Here is a 26,610-nt window from a genome sequence, read left to right as displayed (position 1 = left end):
CATTCACAATGGAATCCTTTCATACAGGAGAAGTATTATAAAACCTCATGTAGCCGGGCGCGGTGGCTCACGCCTACAATCTCGGCACTTTGGGAGGCTGAGGCGGGCAGATCGCGAGGTCAGGAGTTTGAGACCAGCCTGACCAACATGGTGAAACCCCGTCTCTACTAAAAATGCAAAAATTACCGGGCACTGTGGCAGGCACTTGTAATGCCAGCTACTCAGGAGGCTGAGGCAGGAGAATCGCTTGAACCCTGGAGGCGGAGGTTTCAGTGAGCCAAAATTGTGCCACTGCACTCCAGCTTGGGCAACAGAGTGAGACTCCGTACCCCACCCCCCTGAAAAAAGAAACCCTCATGAACACCAGTCCATAGCCTAAAACATTTTGAAAATCAAGTATCCAGAAATATTGGTCTAGTTAGTTTGATGTAGAAATACCGCAGGGACTCACAAAAAAAAAAAGGGAATATATCAAATTTACCTTCTGGGCTTTTAAAAACTACATCCTCAATGGAATTCCCTCACATGCGTGGGGAGGTTTGAAGAGGGGCTGCCAAAAGCTCATGAGGCAAAGGGGACGAGTATGATGGGATTTAAAGAAGCCCTATTGGCAATTCTAATACTACCTCCAATCCACAGACGCAAGCTGCCTGTGGGATCAAGAAGCTGACACCATCTCTGGCAAATAAGAGGCATGAAATGCATGTTTTCTCAATGAATTTAATATTATGTTAGAGCAAAAATAATTACAATAGTTATTTTTTATTGAGTGCCTCTATGGAGAAGTCATCATGCTTAGCATTTCAGAACCATGATCACACTGAACTCTCACAACTGTACAAGGTAAGCCTCATCATTCCCCTTCTACAGATGAGGAAAGTGAGGTTCACAGAGGTTAAGTAATCTGAATACAGTCACATCACTGGTAAGTGACAGAATGGGTTAGAAGCCTGTCCAGTTGCTTTCATTCATACCTTTCTCAACAGGATTTTAGTAGTTGCCTAATATATTCCAGGCATTCCTTCAATAAAGACCAAATGCACCCACATTTCTGGGTCCAAGTACAAACTACAACAAATGTGAAGATGACAGCAAGGAAGCAAAGACGTTTATTTTCCACCCATCTCTACTTTGCACATCTTTTTCTAGCTCTTATCCTCAATATATCCAGAAAGCACACCTGCCATATTTGTTTATTTACTGTGGAACCCTCCTCCCTACATATGTGGAAACTGGGATTCACAATGTACTGCTAGGGATGCGCTGCCTGAGCACTTTGGAAAGCTTCCATATGAGATACAGTCTTTAGTATGTTTCTTGGAAAGCACAGGCCACCTGCCCCACCAGGATGCTCCAGATTCCTGGTTTTACTTATGTGCCTTTGAGAACAGGGCTTCTCAAGCTGAGATGTGCATAAACCTTTCTGGAGGGTTTATGAGAAAAAGATCCCCAGGCTCCAGCCCCAGGGATCCTGATTCAGTAGGTCTGAGAGGACCCCCAGATTTTTATTTCTCACAAGCTCCCAGCAGATATTGGTGCTGCCTCCCTTGGACACCACTTGGAGTAACGCTGTTCTAGAACCTTTTGGCTTGGAGAGGGATGTGCGGAGGGCTGTGCAGTGAATGGAAGCCTGACTGTTCAACTATATGTTCTAGAGCTACAGGCCATTTAGATGAATAGTTTAAGAAATTTCATGAATTGATAATTTTAATGTTTGTTTATTTGATTGTTTGGGGTCTTCTGCTCGGTTGCTGTGTGACCAGCTCCAGTCATTACATTTTTATATCTCAACCATTATCTCAAAAGGGGCTAATTTTTAAAAACTAAAAGTTTCTCCGTGGGTATCCTGTTCTCAGAAATAGATAACAGCTCTGCAAATGCAGAAGAGCTTTTAACTGTACTATCCATTAACCCAGCATCCCCTGGGCCTGGTGGGATAGGTCAGGGAGACCCTCCGTGCTCCGTGCAAACAGCGAAACAAGGCTAAACACCAAATAAATGCCTGGGGTGAGGTTCTCATTCACCCAAGTGTGTGGTCACACATAAGAAGTGAGAGGAAAGGGGAGGGAACCTTGCCTTCACCTTCACCTTAAAACTGGAATAAATCTAACTTTTTATGTCCAAAAAGTATCAAAGAACAGACGGAGGCAAGAAGGAAGGGAGAAATAAGGGAAGGAAGGGAGGGAGGAAGGCAGGAAGGAAAGAAAGAGAATGAAGGGGAGGAAGTGAGCACCAACTCAGAGTTCAGGACTTAATGTCCCACTAAAAGCTAAACAAATAAAAAACGTTTGCATGAACCTCGTGAGGAATAAAGAAGAATACACACGATTTTGTGCCTGTTTCCCAGCGACCTGTCAGAAAAGATCTTCCACAAATGAGGAACCTTTGCTCTCTTGGGTATAAGCTGCAGAGCAGAAAGTCTCCTGAGTGTACACACATTCACACACACACACACACACACACACACTCTTAGGGCCAGACTACAAGCACAACTCACAGACATGGAGCCTAATTGTTACTGGTGAACAGGAAAAAGATGCCAAATTAATGCACATTAGAAATCCTTCCCTATTTAATGAAGCCATCAGCAATTTCAATTTCATTGTTTGTTAGTGTTTGTTTGTTTGTTTTTAAGAGTCCTTAGCTAGTGGTTACTTCCCGGACCCCCATGGGTGCTTCTTCCACTTTGTATGGCATTTGTAAACAAATATAATTGGAAATAAAATGGCTCCAAACATTTGCCCTCCAGATTTTTTAAATTCTAAGGTTTAAAAAATAGCAAAGTTGCTTTCTTTGGCTTGAGATTTCAGCCTATGAGGTGCTCAGCCAAGGAGAGGAGAAGCTCTTTAACACAGGCACCATAGCCCCTCTACCGGTGCTGGAGCTATTTCAGCTCTGAAGCAGTATTTTATATAACCCTGCGGGCAGCGCTGAGTCAAACTACCTGCCAAAGGTGATTGGTTATTGCCCAGCCTCTCTCTTTGCTACAGATAGCATCCTGGATCCAGCTTCTGACACCACCTCCTACTCCAGATCCTTCATTGTATAGATGAAGAAACAGAATCTCTAAGAGATTGAGAGATCCCATCCCGATCATCCAGATATCCAGTAATAGAGCTGGGTCAAAATCGTGAGCACAGATCTGACTACCAGACAATGCTCTTTGCTTAATTGTCCAAAAGCACGTTCCCCAATTAAGTGGAAACCATGCTGTAAACCCAAAGCAGCCTCTGCCCCCAGATCAGTTAGGTCTTCTAATATTGACAAGACGGAATTGAAGAGGAGCACTGATGTCAGGATTCTATTTGGAATCTTGAGGCCACCCAGCGTGTAGTCAGCACACTGCATTGTTTCCTGTGTTATTGGTATGCATGCCTGTTCGCTCAGAGGCTGCATTCTCCACCAGAGATGGACTGTGCCTTGTTCATCTTTGTGCTTCCCCTCCTCCAGCTGCTTACCATAGTTTTTGCACATCATGAGCACTCAGTACATCTTTTTAAACATAAATGAGTGCCCAAAACACCCAACAGAACAGGGATGGCAAAGATGTCCTATAGATTGAGAATGGGGGGGAGGGTAATAATCATCTGTATTTTCTGAAATAGAAATCTTAAGGGGGACAGCTGCCTACATGTAGAGAATTACCACGGAGTGGGTTCTAGACTCATGTACATTTTTTTTGGAGCCCAGTCATTCAGGGATTCTTCACTCTTCACTTCTTAGGACATGTTATTGTCTTAATTGCAAGCTCCACAAACCTCTGATCAACACTGCCCCTCCTAAGAGACCAGCACACGTGCGATCCCTTTGGAAAAGCTTAATCAGCCCTAATTGAGTCACAATACCAACCCAAATTAATTAGACTTTCAAAAAGTTGTCAACATCCTTCAAGATAACCTGGGCTGACTGCTCCATAGCCTTCACAGGGGAGTACATGTTCAAATTCTAAAAGCTTGAAATTCTACCAGTGACTCCTGAATAAAGACCCCTTCTTTTCAAAGACATTCACTCCACTGGCTTTTTACTTCTATACTAAACAGAAATATAAACAGAACATCGGACTCCAAGAAGGATCACAAAACTTCAAAGTTCAAAAAGCCTATTTCTGCAGTAGTTTTATAAAGAAGCAATCTAGTGTCAGCTTGTTGTTTTGTTTTTTAAGAAACAGGGTCTCACTCTGTCACCCAGGCTGGAGTACAGTGGTGTGACCACAGATCACTGCAGCCTCAACCTCCTGGACTTTAGCAAAATCCTCCTGCCTCAGCCTCCCGAGTAGCTAGGACTGCAGGCATTCACCATCACACTCCACTGATTTTTTATTTTATTTTAGTACAGACAGGGTCTCACTATGTTTCCCAAGCTGGCCCTGAACTCCTAAGCTCAAGTGATCCTGCCACTTCAGCCTCCTAGGTAGCTGGGACTACAGGCACATGCCACCACATCCAGATAATTTGTTAGAATTATTATTTTTTTAGAGATGGGGTCTTGCCATGTTGCCCAGGCTGGCCTTGAACCCCTGGCCTCAAGTGATCCTCCTGCCTCAGCCTCTAAAACGCTGGAATTATAGGTCTGAGCCACTGCACCTGTCAGCTTGTAACTCCTTATCAGAGTCTCCATCCCAGAAAAGTGTCATTGCATTCCTGAAAACCAAAAGCATCCCTGACAGAAGCAGAACCAAGTGTCTTCAGATTTAAAAGTCATCAAATCAGACAAATAAAATTAAACCTCTTACATTTCTAGGTCTTGCTACTGCAGCAATCTAAATATATCCTAAGCTTCCTATCACTAATTTCACCACCATAAACTCTGACCATAATGGCTTAATATTAATAATTGGCAGCAAAATTTGTAATCTTATTCTCAAGGCACATTTATTTTGCATTTGACAAATAAAAGTATCATTTTAAAAAAAACCCCACCATATCCTTACAAAATACCTTTAAGTAGAGAACCTTTAATTAGAGAACCCGAAATCAATGAAAGGTGTCCTCTTATTAAATTTCTCATATTCAGTGACAGGTAGCAAGCATCTCCATCCCCATTTTAGAATGAGGAAACAGCCTCAGGGACTTGAACTGAGTCAGTTGTGAGGCTAAAATAGAAACCAAACTTCAAGATGACCTTGAATGAAATCCAGCCAGAAAAGAAGGCGTAAATTGGTAGTGACACTTGTTTAGCCTAATGTGACTCCAGGAAAAAAGTCAGAATAGCCTCATTAAAAAAAATAGCATTACTGCAAATCCTAAATATTATTATACATTTGTCATTACCTTGGCAAATTCATCACATAAGCTTGCTGTTTGGGGTGTAGCCATATGTTACATATGCTATATCTATGCTGTCTTATTTTCCTTCCTAAGTGCAATCCACAGAAAACTAAAGTGACTGTCTCACAAAACTGCTTGCTACAATATGTACCTATTCTTAGATTTTGCATTTCCTTTTAAAATCTATTCAAACGTATTTATTAATTAGTTTATCCAGATCAGCAGCATAGCTGGAGGGAACTGCTCATCAAATTGAAAGCAAAATCACTTCTAAAGACATCTGAAGACTGAGATTTTCTGTCAAGACGACCCAACTACTTAGTAACAATGCTGAGTCAAAATCAAGAACGCAGGTCTGACTCCCACCCAGTGCCTTTCATTTAATTGTACCAAACCATTTTCTCCAATTAAGTGGAAACACTACTCCAGACTAAAAGCAGCCCTCTGTTCCCAGATCAGTTAGGGCTTCTAATATCACTGCGACATATTTAAAAGGAGCAGGAAATGTCTATTTGAAGCCTTCTTTCTCTTCACAAAACCCCTCCCTCTTCCTCACTCCTACTCTGCCATGCCCAGGTATTAAATGCCACCAGTTTCAAAGCCCATTGAATTTGAACTTGCACATAATGAGAAAAAGCAAGAGATGAAAAGTTTGGCTGACATCAAATTGCCCTCTCCACACCACAATATGCACAACTATTTCTGCCTTTGTGGGAAACAAAAGGCATTACAGATGAGGAAGAGAAACATGGGAAAGGAAGGATAGCAGAAGTTGTATTCCAGTAAAATGTATACTCAGTAAGAAATTGAGGGGTAAAATGCAGCTGGGATAGCAAACCCTCAAAATAAAAAGCAACAATAAAACTGAAAAACTGTCAACTCAAGTGAATAATAAAATGCACAAAATATTCATTTGACTGATGCATAGCCCAAGACTCTCCCATAATTTGCAGGGAGCCATTCAATTCTACAAGCAAGATCTGGCTGGAACCTAGCTTCTCTCATTCCCAAGTGAGCCCATCATTCCAAACCCCTAAGCTAAACTCTCTCTTGCTAAAACTGCTGAGAATACAAAGGCTTCTTGGGATCATACTTTGAACCCAGAAAACAGAAAAGAAGGCCCTCATCTCACTGCATTTAAATCATTCCTTTTCTTTTCTATATGCTCCTCTAGGCAGGAGGCTCTGTGAGAGCAGGGCCCACAGAGGTCTGGAACACCTAGTACATACCTGAATCATCACAGGCCTATGGTACATCTCTCACTAAATGGATGATTTGCCATGTCATGATATGACCTGAATTCTACTTACACTTATGAGAGAGAAGCACATCAAAGGAATCTGCCCACCTCGTAGCTTCTTCTGTGGATAATCTTCTAGAAAAAAAGAAACATCTGTCTTGAATGTTTCTGAAATAACCTCCTTGCCCTCAACAACCACTAAGATTTGCTCAAGAAAACAAATTGGAAAAATGTGGGGAGGGGTGCGGGTAGCAGATGAAGACTATACCTGGATTCCTGCAATTCTGTCACTGTAAATTTGTACATTCTTAAGTAACTGATGAAAAAAACCTCAAGACTGGAATTCAGTGAATTTTGTCTGTTGGCTTTTAGTCTAAAGAACAAAGCTAAGTAAGTACATGATTTAAAGGTATCGAGGTAACACAATGGAAAGAAACAGTCTTAGAGTCAGAAAAGTTCGACTCAGCTCCTGACTCCATTCTTACTGTCAGCTAAATGTCTGCACTTCTGAAATGGGGATAATGATGCCCATTACACAGTTGTGTGAGGGTTACACAAGGTAACATCTATGACATTTAATACAGCACCAGCACAGAAGAGGTTCTGAATTCAGGTTACTTGAATCTAAGCATATTTTTAGAGTAAGTTTGAACATTTATTTCCAAATTGAGAGCTCAGATTGACAACTAAGTAGAACCAAGAAGTATCCTTTGCCACCCACAGTTTTATGAGTGATGGATGATAGGGCTTTCTTAGGAAAAAAAAAAAAGAGGATTCCCATTCTGAGATCACTAAGCTATACATTTTGAAAAGGAAAATAAACATTCCTTTCACTCACGTCCGGGGATATAAAAGGAGCTGCCAAGAGACAGGATTTTTCCGGTGGCTCATCAGGTCAGCAACTCACTAAAGAAGTGAGCTATATGACTTGCTGTATTACCCAGGGAATGGCACGTGGCCGTACTACTCACTTGAGAGCGCGGTTGGGTTTGTCTGGAAGAATAGCTGTGAAATCACTACACGAGTCTGACTTGTGAGACAGGCATCCCAGTCGAGTCCTCATCCCTTTGTTCCTGCAACAAGCACAGGGGCAGAAGGACGGGGAAACTCTCATGATCACAGCTGTCAGCTCTATACAGGGCCCCTGGAGCTGCTGCTACAGGAGCCAGCACTGCCCCCACCCTTCCCCAGGTGGTCTCTGAAGACTTCATGAACAGGAAGAGACCACCTAGAGAATCAATAACTACCTGAACAGTCATAGGTACCCTACCCGACCCCCTAGAGGATTAATGCTTTTTAAAGCTGACACAGCAAGTTGGTGGTAAGTCAATGAAGGTCATTAGCTTGGAAGAATTTCTAAATTAGGATTCTCTGTAAGGAAAGAAAATACAGTGATAACAAAATAACAATCCACGTTTTGCTTTTCCACAAGGAGGGCAAAGTAACAGCAGCAGCAGCAGCTCCTGATTGCAAAGACCCAGAAGGGGTACCCACACCAGGAGCAGAGGGATGTTTGCAGGGTGCAGGGTGCATATCAGAGTCTTAAGCACAAAGTAGGGGGCCTCAAGGCAGGTCGGTTCCAACTCAAGTTCTCCCCACTCATCCCACAAATCTAGCTATAGTCAACCCATAGGACTGATGCCTGCAGGGGGAGAAGAGTAATTGGTACAATCAGCAATTAAGAACCAATGTCCCCTTTGTCAGTTCTTATGCTTGCCAAACTAAGCTCATGTATTCCTATTTACATTTCGGCTTATCTCAATAAGCATAATTAAATTTTTAACATGTTTGTTTACATTTCTCATATGTTTTATTTTCCAAAGGACCCATATAATGACATCAGGTACTTAAATAGTTATCTCTTATAACAGATCCAGTGAGAAGTTACTCTAATGTCTCTTTCTGACTCCCAACATTAGTCTCTGTGTACCACTTTACATTTTTTTAATATGTTTAATTTTTTTTTTAGAGACACGGTCTTGCTATATTACCCAGGCTGGTCTCAAGCTCCTGGCCTCAAGTGATCTTCCTGCCTCAGCCTCCTGAGTAGCTGGGATTACAGGCCCAAGCCACCATGCCCAGCTAGCCTCTTGCTAACCTTTAATCAGAGGTTGACAAACTATAGCCCTGAAAAGGTGCCTGTCTGTGTAAATAAAACTTTATTGCAACACAACCACACCATTTGTTTACAAATTGTCTAAAGCTGCTTTCAACTACAAGGGCAGAGTTGGGTAGTTGCAACACAGACAATATGGCCCACAAACCCAAAAATATTTACTCTCTAGCCCTTGACAGAGTAAGTTTGCTGACCCCTGACCTTTAACTATGACAACTCCTTGTGTTGAGGGCAAAGGTAAGTGGGATATGTTTAGTATAATCAAATCAGGACTTAAGAGTGACTTAGAAAAAGGAAGTGCCGCTTGCACATTTGCAAAAATTTGCCACAGAAATAGTCCTAGAAGATGCCATTCTGCATGTTGAAAGGAGTCCTTCTGGCCTAGCCTTCTTTCCTCTTTTTCCTGGGGGTGGGAAGAGACCTTAGAGGTCATCCAATTCAATCTCTTTTACTTCAAATGGATTTTCATCCCTGGTAATTGTCTTTGTTCACAGAAATCTTATCCAAGAAATGTCTGCTGGGATGGTATTATATTTGGCAGGGATGGACAGCATTTGTATTCTACAGCACATCTCTGAAGAGCCTCCTAGGGCTGGAACATCCAAGTTCCCAGAAATATCCTCTCTCCTGCAAAAAATTGGGGCCTGCACGTCCCCTGCTCCCACCTTGAATCTCAGCCAGGCCGCATTGTGAAGCCATCCATTTCATGGCATTTCCAAACATTGGCTACTGCTATTCTCTCTCCTGCGACGGCGGGCATCTTATGTGTCCACTCACGCTTGAAAATCGCAGAGTGTCTGACAGCACGCCTTGGGAGAAGCTGATTAAGGGCCCTCGAGTCATCACATTCCATGAATTCAAGTTAAGGTCCTGCTCAGGCTGCCCCACAGACCAAAGCCCAACTTTCAGTGAGTTGGTTCATTCCTCGTGCCTCAGGATCATGAATCATAAAACACTCAGGTCACTGCCCTCAAAGAGCAATCAAGAGGACTTTCAAAAAATGGCAAATCCACGCAAGCCATTTAACAAGGTTCAGCAGGGACCAGTGTAAAGGATGCTGCTTGTTACCAAGACAACTGTGATTCTCCCAAATAGTTTGCAAAAATCTTCAACAAAATATTCTTTGGGACAAAATGGTTTTTATTTTTCATCTTTCTAGCTAAGACCTCAATTATAATCTTCTTAGCTAGGTCTGAGATAATGAGGGCAGAAGTAGGAGTCAAAGGTTAAGGATACTTTTTTAAAAATAACGAGGCTTTCCCTCAACTGTCTCCTTTCTACAGCCCCTATCCCAGTAACTCACAGAGATCCCTAAATTGTTCCATACAAGCTCATGCACAGTCCCTCATCCCACCCCATAAGTCACTGCCAAGCTGTCTCACCAGTCAATGTGAGGGCTTCAGCTAAGGCAGGTCCTGCTTGCAAGGCCACAACTTTGCAAGAGGCATACAGACAAGAACCGTGCAGTTCACACAGGAGGCCTATGGGGACAGATGCAAGTAGACCACGCATAGGCTCAGAAGGCTTGGGCCAGACTCAAATAACAGAGGGGGTGACAAGGTGGAGAAAAGAGGAAAGGGTCAGGGGCAAGAAAACAGGCCATTGATTCATTACCTGCGTGGCATCAGTAAGGCCGCCATACAGGCATCCGCTTACGGTTAACCCTTGGGCTGGTATGCAGGGACGTCAGGGCAGGAAATAAGACTGCGGGGCTCAGGAATTTACCCTTGCACGTCCTCTCACCTAAAATCAAAGAATCTGCTGTAAGAGGGGCCACCCTCTCTCATCTGACTGCACTACATTTCCTCTCAGACAGGTTTCCACCAGCGGAACACCTCCCCACACACATCCCCCCAGCCCCACAAATGTCCACTTGTCCTTAGCAGGGGCGACAAACCAAGGATGGACAAGAACAAATTGTTGGTGGCTTCATGTTGTTGATTATTGGTTAGGAGTTCCTGATTCCCCAACCACTGGCCATCAAATATAAAGTGGGACGTGTGCCTCAGGGGAGGCGTGGGCCTAGCAAACCAAAAATTACTGCTCTCTTTCTCTTACTAAAGTGGGGCCCAAGTGACCAGCCAGCGGGGTTGCAGGAGGGGGTCGGCACTTGCTCCAAAATAATCTGATTGGATGCTGCTCTGATTCTCGCCTCCCTCCAAGGGCACCTGTCCCAGGTGGGAGTGCATGGAGACTCGGGAAAGTGGGAGTGGGAGGGAGGTTGGAGGAACTCCAAGAGAGGCTTGTCAGGCACCGTCACCACACAGGCTTGCTCCTCTGCAGGGATCACAGGTGCAGGCTGAAGAAATGAATATGCAAGTCACCCTTTCTCGCCCATATGGAGCCTACATGACCTTCCTCAGCCTGGGACTGGCCTATTCTTGACGCGAAGCAAGAAGGACATGAGTGTGGGAAGACAGGGGTCATTGAGGTTGAAAGCTGATTGACTTACAGTCTTCCTCTCCTGAGGGTCCCATTCTCAGTGCTTCAAACCCTTTGTTCCCACAGAAGACCTCTGATAGGAAGAAATACGTGAGGAGAGCAGCCTATCCATAAAGGGCTCCCCTGGGGAACTCTGACATCAAACATAGAACCCATTTTAAAAGGAACCTAATTTAGATAGATAAGACTCCTATGTGAGCTACACCATTTAAATTATTTTTATATTACCGCGACTATTTCACAAGTACTTTTTAAAAATAGCTTCTTTAATAATACTATAATTAATAAAATTAAAAGATTGCTTTGTTAAAACTAGAAAAAAAATTAGTTAGACTATGTATGAAGGTCCATTGTCATGGATTGTGTTCCCTGGCTGCAGGGACATTTCCTTAATCTTTCTTCTAACCGGGCTTACACCTGCTTCCCCAGAAGTCATGAAATCAAAGCTTTTGTAGCTGTAACGGTCCCTAGAAGTCATGTTTGGAGCACCTAGGCCTCTTGCTGTGGGATATGGCCCCAGGGGAAGGGGAAACCCATGCAGGGACCTTTATTATCCTAGAGCCAAGTGGAACCAGAGATGACTACCCACCTATATCGCAGGCAAGGTCATTTGGGGCAGGGGATCACCCAGCCTTCTGTCCCTGCCTTGTCTCTTTTCCCATCCCACTGCCAGCCCACACTGGCTTGCCCATGCTGTTCAGATGCCTGTCTCTCTCCTTCAAATCCAGCGCTGCCCAAATTGCTGCTCAGACCCTCCACTACCCATCTGATGCTCTCAGCCACAGATGCCAATAAATAAGAATCAGCAGGACACTCTGACCTAGCTGCCTTACCCATCCCACCACCTCAGGGCTTTTATCCCATTTGGCCCTGGACTTCTGAGAGTTAGGAGTTACCCAAAGCCCAGGAAGTTCAAAGGTGTGATTGCCCCCACAGTGCATGTGCCCTCATAGGTGGGCATCAAGTCACAGGTGCGTCTGGGGCAGACAGGATGAGACATAATGGGAAGAGAGGATACTCAAAGAAAAAACAAAGGTTAAAAGCAAAGAGCAAAGATTTACCAAGAGGGGGAGAGAAACTAGAGCCTCCGAGGGAAGAAAGCAATCAATATGCATGAAGAGGCAAGTTAATTAAATATGGATAATGCAATCGGTGCACACAGACACCCCGGAGAAGAAAGAGAAAAGCAAAAGCAATACTCACTGTCTTTGGCCAGTCCTCATGGCCTGAGGGTCTTTGCCAACTGGATGGTCAGAGAGGCTGCAGGTTAAGGCGCTCTGGGGAAAAAGTAGATCTTTCTTTTAGCAGTCAAATCCTCGGCGAGTGAAGGGCATGTGTGCATCAACACATAGGCGCACACACACACATATACACACACAGGCATGCACAACACACCTCCCACCACTTGAGCCAGGCAGCAAGCAGCCCCGCTGAAAGCTCTTCTCTCTGCTTGTCACATCCAGTAAATACTGAAGCAGCCTACACCCAGCGGGCGGCGGCTCAGCTCCCGGGCACAGTCTGCACGCCCATCCTCATTGGCAGGATGCAGAAGGTGCCCCTGAGCTGAGCTCAGCCTCACTAACCTGAAGCTCCTCTGGCTGCAGCTCAGGGAGAAGTCCCCACAGCCCACAGCTGCCTCCCTCTGCACCCAGAGGCTGTGCAGGGGGCAGCAAAGAATAGGTATTAACTCTTTCCAGTCACCAGTGAGCTGAAAATCAAGTGTCCAGGGGGCCCTCTTCTAATGAGCCCCGCTGCTGGCTGAAGGTTGGCTGCTGCACCGGGAGTGGGGAGTGTAAAGATCTTGCCCCAGACAGCTGCTGACAGCAGGAGCCACTCCAAATCAAATCTCCTAATGAGTCAGGAGGAGGGGGGCTGTCTTGCTGGGTGTGATGTGATGTGATAAATGCAGAGAGCAAGAAAGCTACAGGGCAGGTCACACATCTAAATTCCACCCCCTTTCTCCCAATTTCTATTGTGCTGCACTACCAAGCCAAGCCACACAGCCCTGAAATTAGCCCTCTCTGCCACATCTCAGCTGTGCCCCTTACTCTACAGAGGCATTTCTCCCCCAGCTCATCTCCACTCCCACCCTAACCAGTGCCAACCACACCACTCCCCACTTCTTAATGAGAAATTTCCACCTCCTCTGCCTTCCCAAACATGCATATTTCCAACTGTATGCTCCTGCCTCTCACCTGGTTTTTCCTACAGTAGAAACTCACCTCTCTCCCTCATCCATCACCTAGCAACTTCCCCCTACTTGCATTTGTTATGGAGTGAGACTTTTCCTTTTGTTCTGCCTGATCTGCACATGATCCCTATTTTTCTGTCTTTTCCATTTCTTTCTTCTTCCAAACCCCCTTACCCACATGGGTCTTCACACTGCCTGCTTCAGTTCCAGAAGGAGGACTCTCTTCCTGCTTGCCCTAGTGTAGTGGTTCTCCAAGCATGGTCCCTGGACCAGCAGTGTCAGCATCACCTGAGAAGTATCAGAAATGCAAATATTCAGGCCCCACCCCTAGATCTACAGAATCAGAAACTCTGGGGACAGTAATCAGCCTTCCAGGTGACTGTGATGCACGCTAAAGTTTGCAAACCGCTGCCCTGGGAGAAAGCTTGTCTTCTCATTATGCTCTAGGTCGCTAAGGCTGAGTCTACACTCCCACTCAGGAACTAGCTCCAAAGACACATAGCCATTGCTGCAAACCATTCTGAAACCCAGAAGGCAGCAGAAATCTCAACAGAAAGTGACGGCTTTGTAATAATGGAAATGAATTCGATTTTTTAAACCTTTTTAAATGTATAAAGCATTTTCATGTATTGTCACTCAGCAATCCTATGCCATCGTCAGAGAGGGTATTATTATTCCCATGTTACAGATGACAAAACTGAGGCCAGAAAAGGTGATGTACCTTTATCAAAGCAACCCAACGTGCCAGAGGAGGCACAAGGACCAGAATTTGAGTCTTATGACTTTAACAGCAGAGTTCTTTCTACTATCTCATACCAGAACCCAGTCTTTCTGGCCAGATCTGTTGGTGCAAAACCTGAATTCTCTCGGTGAAATGATTCTGCTGCAACTACTCATTGCCTGATGATAAGATGAAATAAAAATTCCGATGCTGCCTCCACAGTGACTCATTGTCTCTTTCTGATATCGTCCACAGTGCCCCTCTATTAAAGAAAGGGAACTTTGTGTTATAAAATGAGATGCAAAAGAAAAGTTTCTCATTTCTTATTACCCCTTTCTTGAACCCTGTTGCTAATTGGGGTTCAGAATTTAAGCAGAAAGAGAACCCTTCATTTCTGGACATTTTCTTGGTACACGGCACCATAAGAAACTGGTACACAGATAAACTGGTGAATAAAAGCCCATTGATAAGCACTCCCCTAATTCAAGATACGTTTATAGAATAAGGTGAATCCACATAGCTAATGTTAAATGAGCAGTTAGTATGTGCCAGACACTATGCCAAACATCGCATTTGAGTTATCTGTTTAATTTTCAGGAAAAATTTACAAAGCCAACACCTTTATCATCTCCCTTTTACAGATGGAGACACAGAGATGCGTCATTTAAAAGTGGCAGAGCTGGTATCTAGCACCAAACCTGATGCTTCCAGCCTCTGCTCTGCTCCTCGCTTTAACACAAAGGTAGTGCCATCATAGGACACTTCCTACCAGCAGTAAAACAGCGGAACAAAGGCCTCCCCCAAATCTCATGCTGCCCCAGCCAGTATCCAGGGGGTAAAGGCCCCAAGGAAAGAGAGCAGGGCTTCAAATGGGCCTGCGTCGCAAGTGGAAGCTAATCAATATTAAGCAGGCATCAGAATCTTCAATTAGCCTTTGGAAAAATAATATAGTCACAGGAAGCCAATAAGTCCAATGTTTAAAAAGAGCTATAGTAAACAAGAAAAATGTAGAAGAAAGAACAGGAATATAAAGAGCAGAGGGACAAAAGTGTGTGGACATGAATAACACAAGGAAACGGAACATTAAAACTAGTCCAAGCTTTTTTTTTTTTTCTAATCAAAACACTCCTAAATGCCAAAAAGTAATCACAGAGGACCATAGTTTGAGAAGCACAGACCTAGTGCAGGCCCCTCTCACAAGAGGACACCAGCATAATCTTCCAAAGAGACCAGGGCATAATTTCAGGGAGGAGAATTAAGCTGAACATAAAGTAAAGCATTCTAGCATTGTCTTCTTTCCTGAAACAAATAAACAGAAAAGGCAAGCACAGTTAAGTGCTCCTGAGAAAGGAATTTATCACCTTGGACTCTGCATTCCCCAGGCTTAGAGCCCTGGCCCAGGAATGTAGAGGTCTGTGTTCTTTTCCAGCTACTGCTCCTGACTTGCTAGCTGCAGTTGGCACGGGACATCTCAACTGGCCACAACTCACGTTTCTTACAGGATCACAGTGATTGCAAGCCCTGCTCCTGCCTCTGGGCTGTCCTGCCCCACTCTGAACTTTCCAGTCTACACTCACTCCCCTTGGGAAGCCCTGCCCTCTCCAGGCACCCACCACCCCTCTCCAGAATCAGTGCTTCAATCTTGCCTCTTCGGCTCTAGGCTGCTTTTCCAGAGGTTTGCTGGACAGCTCCTCACATCTCAGACCCTGCACGCTATACTGTCTCTAAACAGACTCTGCATGCTGTACTGTCTCTAAACAATCACTCTCCCCCATCCTCCATTCCTGCTGGGCTCCCTGTGCTTACTTGTGACATTACTTGGCCCCAGTCCCACAAGGGACCCTAAGCCTAATCCTAACCCCAACAAGTACAGACATTTCTGGCTTCTTTTTCTCCATTCCCTTCCTAAATTGGTTTTTAAATCTTGTCATATTTTTGAAATATTTCTCAACTTCATTCCCTCCCATCCATTGATGCTGCCATATGAGAAGTTATTCAACCCCCAGCACCTGCACAACCCCCTGCCCTCTCTTAAATAACTGATCTCCCTGCCCGCATTTCTTTCTCTGCCCACCCACAAACCTTCTTGCACACTACACTACCACCAGAGTACCACTGAACAGATACCATAAAGTGGATCATCTGTGCAATCATCTTTGATGGGCTCCATTGCAGCTCCTTGTCCTGCCTGACAATGAGTTTGTCCAATTTGCCTGTCCAGGTTTTCTATCCCACAAACATGCATGATTCCTCTGCTGTCCCTTTCACCCGGAATGTCCCCACCCTTGATCTGCCTGTTAACTCTCAGCTTCTTACCTGAACCCATTACCTCAAGCTAAAAATTCTCCTTTCCAAACCTTTTTCAGAATTCTCCCAATCAGAAGGAACGAACCCCCTCGATCCCAATAGCACCACCTTGCTGTAAGGCCCTCTGACAGCCCACATCACGGGCATAGTTTATTCTTGAGATTTATCTTTTCTGAGCCTCTCAACTGACTGTGTGCTCCAAAAAGACAGACTCTTTTACTTACTCTCCTTACTATTAATTCTCATTACCTCGCAGAGAGCAGGTGTTGAGTAAACGTCGGCTAAATTTGACTTCGAGTTCATGAAAAAAAAATCTGAAAAATCGCCGAGGATTCTTTATGGCAGAAACATGTTAGACTTCTGCAGCCTTCTGGTCAAGACTGAAGTCAACAGAATGCTAATGACACTCAGGGTCAGCTGCACAGGTACATAAGGCATTTGCAAACTAACCCAATAGCCTGGTGAGGGCAGGGTGGAATTCATCAAGAGCAAAAGGAGCACCTGGCATTGTCACACAGGCCATGAGAACGTAATTAAATTGAAGATAAAGGGAGTTTAAATCTGCAATATAATATTTTAAAAAGCTATGAGAGTGGAGGAGGAGGTTTATTGCCAAATGCCCCTGTGTGTTTATCTAATCAACATACCACCTAGGATAATACCACATTTAAAGCTTTTAATAAAACAGTCATTTGGATATTAGATTTGAATTCTGGTCAACATGCTAAAGCTCTTCCGTAAATCTTTTAAAAGCAATTTCCACTTCGTAGCTTCCTAGTAACAGTAGAAACATGAATCAACATATGCTGCATTGATTTAGGGTTTCCATGGAGACCGGAAGGACACAGGGAAGGGCAGGACAGAAGGAGGCCACTTGGCCCAAAATTCTACTTTAAAAAATGCACCTCTATCTCATTCCTCTGAGCATTAGCAGCCTCATTTCCTGTTCATCAGTTCAAGCATCCACATATTTAATTTGTAATAATGCTACTCAACTCCTCATAAGGAACATCAGAGGGGATGTGGAGAAAAGTCAGCAGCTAAAGCTGTGTGCCCATGAGGTTTGCAAAGAAAACCAAGAAGCACAGGATTTGGAATCAGAAGAAAGGGCCTTTGGTACTAACTCTGCAGTTAACTAGCTCCATGACACTAACTGCTTCTACTAGCTCTGTAATCACCAACTAACATCACCAAGACATTTCAACTTCAATTTCCTCATCTGTAAAACACAAATTAACACACCTGCCCGGTCTATTTTTCAGGGTGATTATATGCAAAGAAATGAGAAAGTCTGTGGGGGAAATGTCCTGTAAATTCCAGTACATCACACCCTATTATTATATTTGAATATGATCTTGGCTTCACTTTAAATGGAATTTTGCCAGTGAGCAAGGAGATGAAAAAAAAATTCCTGATTTAGTGGAGATTAGACTGACTGGAAAAGAAAGTGGTGGATTTGACAGCCCTGAGCTTCAACCCCAACTCCGTAATTTTCCAGATTAAGAGCAGATCCAGAACTGTGGGCAAGCTACTCGCCCTGTCTGAGTATCATTTTCATCATGGATAAAATGAAGATAATAACAATAGCAACGTCATAGTCTTGTTATAAGGATTGAATTAGATAATGTAATGCAGTCTTCATCACAAATCTTGACAAACGGCAAATAGCTGTCCTGTGTGAGCCACTTTTATCATTATTCGTAGTCTTTTCAACTATATTTTATCATCTGTAAAATGGGAATTAAATTTCCTACTACTTCCTCATTTTACATAGAGGATTACTTAGATGTCTGTTCAGCTATTTAATAAGCTGTTTGGGGAAAGGTGCTATATAAATAGAATGCCATTATTTAAAGATTCATATTTTTACCACCTGCTCACTGAGGTGAGACAAAAATGTATAAGATAGCACATCTGTAACGATTCTCGAGCTGCTCAGTGGCTGGGGGTTACGTAAGTCTCTGTTACCTTTCTCATTTCCTTTTGTTCCTCTTGAGCATTCATTTGTCTCCTCACCGCTCACTGCAGGGTTTTCCTCTTGCCAGCCTCTTTTCTTTATTCACTATCTTTATACTCCCCTTTCTAAGTGTGTCTAGAAAGAAATTTCAAAGTTAAATTTTGGAGGCTTTGGTATCTAAGCCTGCAATTCTTCCTTAGGTCTCCTAAAATGAAATGGTATAGAAACAGCGAGGGAAAGAAACAAAATCAGGAGATGTTAGAGGATTACATAGTGCTGCCTTGCAGACAATGGCCATCGGGGTTAAAAATAAAGCTTAAGAAACACCTCAGCCAAATGTAATACATGGACTTTGTGTTGAATCCTGATTCAAATGTAAAATTTTAAAAATAATACAGTGCAATTGAGAAAATCTAAACACTGATTGGATATTTAATAGTATTAAGATATTATTGTTAATTTATAGTGCAATTTTGATATCGAGGCTTTTTTTAAGAGACCTTATCTTTTAGAGGTATACTCTGAAATGTTTATAGTTGAAACGATATGCTATCATGAACTGCTTCAACATCATCCTGGGTGGGAAGCTGGGTGGTAGGTACACAGGGACTCATTCGTTGTTCTGTTCTCTTGACTTGTGTATATTTGAAATTGTGCCTACAATGTGTGGCTTCAGTAAAATAAACCAACAAAGTGCAAGAAAACTGAAATACAGAAGTAGGAGACTATTTGAATGGAACCTGATTTTCTGTACATTTTTCATTGTAAGTTTTTCTCCCCTTGAATACATCCATTTTAAGAAAAGTCTACTATTTTATGCCTAGGGAGCAGGTGCTAAAATTCACAGAGGTTTAGAATGGGTATAACTCCTAGACATCACCTACAGAAACTAAACTTTGAAGACTTTGTCCAATGTCACATTTCTTAGAGGCATAGCCAGGACTCCAACTCAGAGTTCCTGGGTGGAATCCAGCCATATCCTTTGTTCCCACTGCTGAGCTGCCCATCTATACAGGCAGAATGCAGGGCCATACGTTAACACTGGACAAGGAGACAAATGATAGACTGTTTGCTCACCTCCCCAGCCCTTCTCTGTTCCTACTATGATCACAGCCTTAAACACTGAACTCAGGTTTTATAAATGACCTTTCCAGTGGCCAACTAGTTTCTGTGAGGGCAGCTGAAGGGCAGGAAGGTAGAGTGGAGAGAGAGAGCTCATGCAACATACACAACTCTTCACACCCTCACAACCTGATCTCCTGTCCCATCAAGATCATCAAGGCCTCAGGTATGAAATACCTGGACCTGTTTTCACTTACTAACAACTCCTACTAATCTATCCATGTTACACACACCCTGACCTCCTTCCAGCTGCTCTCAGATGTGTCTATTTAAGGTGAATTCTTCCTCCTGTGGCCTTCCACCTATCCTTTCCCATGGACCCTCCTTTATGAACTCTATCTTTATTTTCTCTTTCTCATATGTTATTCTGCACTTAACAAAAACAATGTTCATCTCTTTTATTTAAAAAAAAATTCCCCTTGGGAAACACCCTTGGGTGTTTCTCCTTTTATCAGCAAAACTGCTTGAAAGAGTCTCCTCTGCTTCCTCACTTCCTATCCCCTCCTAACCCCTTTGCCATTTGGCTTCCATTTCCACTATTCCCCCGAAACACAGCCTCCATACTGTGAGGTCCAAGTGCAAATGTTTCAGTACTTGTCTTTATGAACCTCTTTGCTGCCTTTGCCATGGTGACCATTCATTTCTTGCATCTCTCTCCTTCGACTTCCAAACATTACACTCCCCTGGCTGCCCTTCCCCTTGGTCTCCTTTGCTGGCTCCTCCTCCTCTGTCCACCCCATAAACACTGGTATTTTCTTTCCTCTCCGATCTTAGCTTCCTGCCTCTCTCACCTTGCATGCTACTTGGGCAATCTCATCCTTGCCCATAGTCCTAACTACATTGGGTATATTGACCATTTCTAAATATTTTTCTCCAACTCTAGCCCCTCTCCCAACAGGTAGACCCCAATAGCTCCCAATCATGTAGACTCCGACAGCCCTTGAGTTGCTGAACATACCCCTCAGATGTCCTACAGGCCCAACAACTGCAAATATATCTAAATAATGGACACATCATTTTCCCATCTTTTCTTGGCCCATTTTATCTGCCACCCTCACCACACCCACCACCCACCCGACCCGCACCCCCTACACACACATATAAACCTTGGCTTCCTCTGGAATTGCTGATCTCAGTTTCTGGCACCACCATCTACTGAGTAACTCAAGCCAGAAATAGGAAAGTAATTACAGGCAACTCCCTTTCTCTCGTCTCCTGTCGACAACCAATTACCAAATCATACTGATTAAATCTTTCATAGTTTTCAAATCTGTCTCCTCCCCTCCATCCTTGCTACCACTGCTCTGGCTCATGTCCTCATGGTCCTGGTTCATGTCCTTACGGTCTCTGGTCTCCATGAGATAGCCTATTTTCTTAAATTCAGCTCCAATCTGCAGCCATAATCACCGGGTTAGTCACAAACATGACTGCATTTCCTTCTCCTCAAAACCTTTAAGCCCTTCTATTCTAGGGATAAAGTTCCAGCTTAAGAAGGATCCTGATACACAAACTCCCCAAGGTCTGGCTACCTTGAGAGTCACCTACCACTTCCCTGGCTTGTCCTTCAGGCCCCAATAACTCTACACTTTCGACAATCATGAGCACACATCACAGGGTTCCATGGCTTTGGGCCTCCTTTATTTCATTTCCTCTGCCCAGAATGTCCTTGATCTGAGTGAGTCCTGCTCATCCTTAAGCTGCACTTTAGGACGACTTCTCCAAAAGCCTCACCTGAACGCCCAAGTTCAGGAAGTGCCCTCTGTGCTCCTATGGCTTCCAGGCACACGTCTCTATGTCAGCACCTGGCATAGCTAGGTCCCTGCAACTCTTTTCTCCTAACCAGACCCTAAGTTCATCAAGGGCAGGGAGCATGGGTTCATTCATTCATTCATTCAGTCATTTGACTAACATTTAAGTGTCTCCTATGTGCCAAGCAAGGTCCCAGGCATGGGTACATTACATTTCCTATGTACATTGCCTAGGTAAAAGGTATATTTTTCATCTCTACACCTCCAAAATGTAGCACAGTCCCCGGCAACAGGAAGAGGCTCAGTTAATGTATGTTGAGCTGACATGAGCCCCCCAGCAGGTAGGTGAGGAAACTATGTTTGGTGTAGGATACTGGCCAACAGAGACAGCGTGGGGTCACAGAGTGGCACAGGCTCCAGGGTCAGCAAAAGGGTTCAAGCTCCAACTCTGCCCCTTTATGGCAGGCTCTCCTTGGCTTAGGACCTTGCCTTCTCATCTCTGAAATCAGAATTACTAAGGCAATGCCCACTTCCTGTGTTACTGCAAGAATTCAGTGAAATATATAAGTAAACATGGGATGTACATCACTTAGGCTTATGAAAACATTAAGTCACAGGGAGAACATCAGAGTCCGAGAAGGCAGAAGCCCCACACCCAGTGGGGAGAGGTGTGGAGGCTGCACGGACGGGACAGGAGGGCCAAAGGCGGAGAAGCAGAGGGATGTAGTTTTCAAAGCCATGGAGCTGAGAGGCAAGCATGAAACCCTGCCACAACTGAAATGTGGCTTTCCCTCCTGCCTCTCAGTGCCAGGGTGCTGGTTATCAATCTCTTCCCCTTCTCAGATAGTAACAAAAGCTTTACCGTTTCCATCACAGTCTACAGCTGTGGGCAGAGAGCAGCTTCAGCACTCTCCCCCTCCTCTGAATATAAAATAAGCTCTTTCTAATCCTCCATTTTTAATGACTTCAGGCAATGGCTTTCATGTCCTCCCTCCTAGCTCCATTCTAGCCAGACACCTAGAATCACACAGCAAGGAGAATCCACAGCCATCGGACCCAGGAGTGGGGTTCAGCCACAGCAACAGCAGCAGGGAATAGTGGAGTGGAGCCCGGGACTCTGGGGACAGTTATCCCACTGGTATCTGCTCCGAAATTCACAGAGAATTGGGAACTGAGAGCACTCAGTGAGACGCCTTGCTTGCGGGCATGTGCTGATGCACGTTAATGTCTGTGCTGGGGGCGGGAGGAGGGACGAGGGCTGTGTGGGTGCACTCTGATGCACGGAGATGCTGAGCAAATTCCCCTTGACACTTTTCCTTGAGAGACAAGGCCCTGGGAGGAATCTACCTTAAGCCACTCAGCTTTTCTGAGACCCTCTTCCTTCTAGAACCTTTTACTACTGAATTCAAAAGCCTTTGGGAAATTCCATACGGAGAACATTGACAAATTCCGTATAGAGAACACTAGCAAAGGTTCAGATGATGCTGCTGATGTTTCTTGGACAGTGAAAAATACCCCCAGGCACAGAGGGGAAGCAAGGAAGCATTTCTGACATCTCTAGAAATGTAGGTGTTTGGACAAAGAAGAAACAAGAAAGCACAAAACAGAGAGCCTGGAATAGAATGGACAGGAAAATTGTTCTAAGCCATAAAGTCATTATATGTAACAAAACTTACATTTGTATAGTGCAGTCACAAGTTGGGTTGTGCTATACAAATGTGAGTTTTGTTACTTATAATCACAAGTCACAAGTTGGAGTTGGGACTGAGAAAGGAAGATGGAGAACAAAAAGGACATTTGAGGCTTAGCACCTGCTAAGTAGGAAGAACAGGCATATTTCTGCACCCTTGCTCCTGGCAAGAGTGGTGGGCTTAAAGGTTCTGAAGAGTCTGTTAGAGAGTAAATGGGGATGATGATACAAGGACAGGTGCTTTCACTTCTCTGGCTGAACTTCATTGAGTTTTTTAACCCCCTTGAGCCTCAATTTGTTCCAGGAAGTTGGGAGAATTAAACAGCATCATGTGGGGCAAGTACCTGGCAAAGTTGTTCAGCACATCTTGACCATTGGGAGCTATCATTCCTTTCAGCTTATCCTCACAAGCTCCTTTGAAAGTGAGCCAGACACTTGTTATCACTCTCATTTTACAGATGAAGCTGCTCAGTGGCCCTGAGTGGAGGGCCCAGGGTAATTCAATTAATGGCCCTAGGAAGACTTGAACCCAAGACCTCCAGTACTTTTTCCACCCCAACTCTGCCTATTCAGCTCATGCTGCTGCTGACCCATGGCTGAGATCCACACTTGGAGAGGTTTTCTTAACAGAAATATGAGGGTTTGGTTCAGCTGTCCATCCACACTCTTGCTCTGTCCTCTAAGAGCCCCTAGCTGTAGTGGCATGGCTGTTGTGACTAAGGAACCATGTTTTCCAGGTCAGAGTTCACTGACCCACAGGAGAAAGACCTTCACCTAACTGGCATGTTTCGTTTACCTGGACAAGAATAAGAGCAAGTTTTCATATGCCTTTGTGTGTTAGACACTATGTGGAAAAAATTTTTAAACAAAGAAGAAGCTAGAAGGATGTGATACCCAGGGGAGTCTTACCTTGACCTGGCCATGGTGAGATGTGGGCCACACTACACACTCTACTCCCCACTCACTCATCAATTTTCCAGTCTAACACACACTTCTTTCAGGAAACCTGCTCTAAGAATGGGTGGAGCAAACAGTTAATAAAGACTAGTTTACTGGAGTGATTGCTCACCGGCCTCTCATTCTCAAAATAATAACAGCCATCATCAGCGTAATACCATGTTGCATGTTCAGAGCTTTTAACTGTAACCAAGCACTACTATGATCTCATGAATACAGTTATCTCACTCCCACTTGCCAGCGCCTCCTCCATTTTCCAGGAAAACTCTAAAGTTCTTCAAATCTATAGGAACAAATAATCCAGAATAAACCCAGACTTCAGGATGGGGTAAGCTTTCCTTCATTATTTCATTAGACTGTAAGCACCCCAAGGTCAGGACCTACAAACACTTGCAAGCCAGGTTCTCAGTATGTAGTTCAACAATAGGTTGATATTGAGTCACCACTCTATCACAGAAAGAGAAGAGCAACCCTCTTCCCAGTGCTCAAAAAAAAAAAAAAAAAAAAAGTCACTGACTAGACAGTGCTGAGAAGGACCCATTTAGCTGATGCCACGGACTATTCAGTCCCTGTAGGAGGCAACTGTGCCCTCAACTCACTGCTTAGAAATTGGTGACCTCCAATTTTAATCTCCCTCCAACTCATTGTGATTGTGAGTCCTTCTGCATCGGAATGTGTCACCAACGTTAGTCACCAGCAACACCAAAGACCTGCACATGTACTGGAAACAAAACAGATTCTGTGTGCTGCCAGACTGCTGTGCAAGCAACCCATTTAAAACAACAGCAGAAAAAGACATGAATGAAACTAAAAATAAAGAGACAGTGTTATCGTCCAGATATCAACCTACAATATTTTCAGAGCCCCCTAAGGGAGCTGAGGGAAGAAACAGGATCACCTTTGAACAGAAAGCAGGTTTTAGGGGACCTGAGGAGTTGGGGTTGAGGAAGGAGGATGGAGAACAAAAAGGACATTTGAGGCTTAGCACCTGCTAACTGGGAAGAACAGGCATATTTCTACACCCTTGCTCCTGGCAGGGTTGGCGGGCTTAATAGCTCTGAGGAGTCAGAGAGTAAATGGGGACAATGACAGGAGGCCAGAACCTTTTCTGCCCTGCAGTGTCCTGCACCTCTCAGCAAGACTTACAGCCTGGGCTGACCTGCCCAGGGACCCACTCAGGCCCTGATAGAAGCAGCTGCTCTTTCTTACCTGCCTGGCGGTGGGCAGCACAGCTGGGAAGGTGTTGCTGGTGCGGGCCCCAGCTGGGCATGGTTCGGTGAGGCCCTGAGTGACAGAGTCAGCCACCTCCTCCTGGCACCTGGGAGAGGGTGGCAGAGGGCAGCCCACTTCACCCAGCGCCCCTAGAATAGCGGCTGCAACATGCTGCTCCCGCCGGCTCCGCTCTTCTCCAGGCTCTGCATCTCATGAAAAGGGAAAGAGCGAGTGAGCGGCAGGGGAGCGGGTGGGGAAGCAGAGGGAGGGGAGAGGGGCACTCTGACAGATGATGCGCACTGCCACGCAGAGTCGGGGGAGGACCGCAGGCTCCAGCAGGATGGCACTGCCTGTGTGGCTCTCCCGCTGCCAGCTCGCTCACGGGCAGCTGCCTCCGAGGGGCTGGTGGCTGTCCAGAATTCAGGGAGAGGCAGAGTTCAGAGGGGACGGCAGAGGCGGAGGTGAGGGAGGGAGGAGATCACCTGGGACACAAGGAGGCGAAGTGGGGTAACTGGCTTGTGGGAGAAAGGATAACCTGCTTTTGCTCAAGACATTCCAGGGTGAAAGTGGTTGCTTTATAAGAGATGGTGAAGGGGGAAAGATAAAGCCCCATATTCCTAGCCTGGCTTCAAGGTTGTTGCTCTCCTTTCATAACCAACAAGGCCACTTTTGCTTAGGATTTCAGCAATGGCTAAGGCAATTTATATCACGCACAGCTCCAACTTTCTCAAAGAGACAAAAAAAAAAAAAAATTAGGCATGAAAGAGTGTAATGCATGAAATGTTCTGTGTTATTTGTCACCCTCTGCTGCAAACAAGCCCGACTGTCCCCTCGACCACCTGCCCATTGTGTGGCCAGGGGGTGGTGGTGGCAAGAACAGGCGCAAGAGGAAGCATCATGGAGAAATGGGGAGAATGTGACGCTTCTGTCTCTAAAGGTCCATTTGGAGAGTCAGGACAAAACCTCTTGGACAGTTTGGGCCAGAGCCCAGAGCAGCTTTGGAGTGGAGAGGTGACCCTTCACATGGATCCCACGGTCTCCTGGACCTGCCATGCACAAGGCAGGTTCACTGCACAGGCCCAGAGCTTACAGTCACTAGCTCTATTTACAACCACAGCCAGAGAAAGAGGCTGACAGGGAAGTAAATCAACAAACCATGGAAGACAGAGAAGACCAAAGGAAGCTGCAGCTGGGGAACTCTCCACAAACACAGCTAATGATGGGAAGAGCAATCTCAAGCAAGGGCCTTCTCTGGAGGGAGGGAACAGGAGGCAGAGGGAGGGCAGAACAAGACTGCTGCAGGTCTCCAGTGAACTGTCCTTCCCTGCTGCACTCTGGGCATTCTCAGTCAAGCCTGACTCCAGGGGTCCTGACAAGCACTGACCCACGAGATGACCCCTCAGGGGACAGGTCACCATTTCACTGCTGCACCATTTCAACAAAATCAGGCCAATTCAGCAGACAACTCTTGAGAACCCAGTATGTGCTGTGGGGGATGCAGTGACGACTAAGACCTCCTTGTCATGTATTAGGTGACCCAGTGGAGGAGAGAGAGATTTAAATAGCTGACTCCAATGCACGGAGAAATGAGTTAAGCACTCACAGAGCTCTGCGGAAATGCTGGGGGAGCACAGAGGAAG

At 44.9% G+C, this 26,610-nt stretch overlaps 1 protein-coding gene across 5 annotated transcripts in view; it reads right to left on the bottom strand.

Moving 5' to 3' along the window:
• RGS8 (regulator of G protein signaling 8) overlaps positions 1–25,184 on the bottom strand; it is a 43,115-nt gene extending 17,931 nt beyond the window's left edge. The window contains exons 1-6 of one of the 5 annotated variants that reach the window (XM_030818784.1): positions 24,968–25,184; positions 13,431–13,544; positions 12,269–12,342; positions 10,238–10,366; positions 7,479–7,580; positions 6,578–6,642 (exon numbers count right to left, since the gene is read on the bottom strand). In XM_030818784.1, coding sequence (XP_030674644.1) covers positions 6,578–6,642; positions 7,479–7,580; positions 10,238–10,263 — 193 coding nt within the window. In that variant the 5' untranslated portion in view covers positions 10,264–10,366; positions 12,269–12,342; positions 13,431–13,544; positions 24,968–25,184. Of the gene's footprint in view, positions 1–6,577; positions 6,643–7,478; positions 7,581–10,237; positions 10,367–12,268; positions 12,343–12,460; positions 12,570–13,430; positions 13,545–18,252; positions 18,321–24,967 lie in introns of those variants that run through there. The other 4 variants (XM_030818782.1, XM_030818783.1, XM_030818785.1 and 1 more) reach the window with 4 other exon arrangements.
• Positions 25,185–26,610: the final 1,426 nt, after the last annotated feature.

Source organism: Nomascus leucogenys, chromosome 9 (genome assembly GCF_006542625.1).
Source record: "Nomascus leucogenys isolate Asia chromosome 9, Asia_NLE_v1, whole genome shotgun sequence".
NCBI classification, from domain to species: domain Eukaryota; kingdom Metazoa; phylum Chordata; class Mammalia; order Primates; family Hylobatidae; genus Nomascus; species Nomascus leucogenys.
This window is presented reverse-complemented; position numbering and strand designations above follow the sequence as displayed.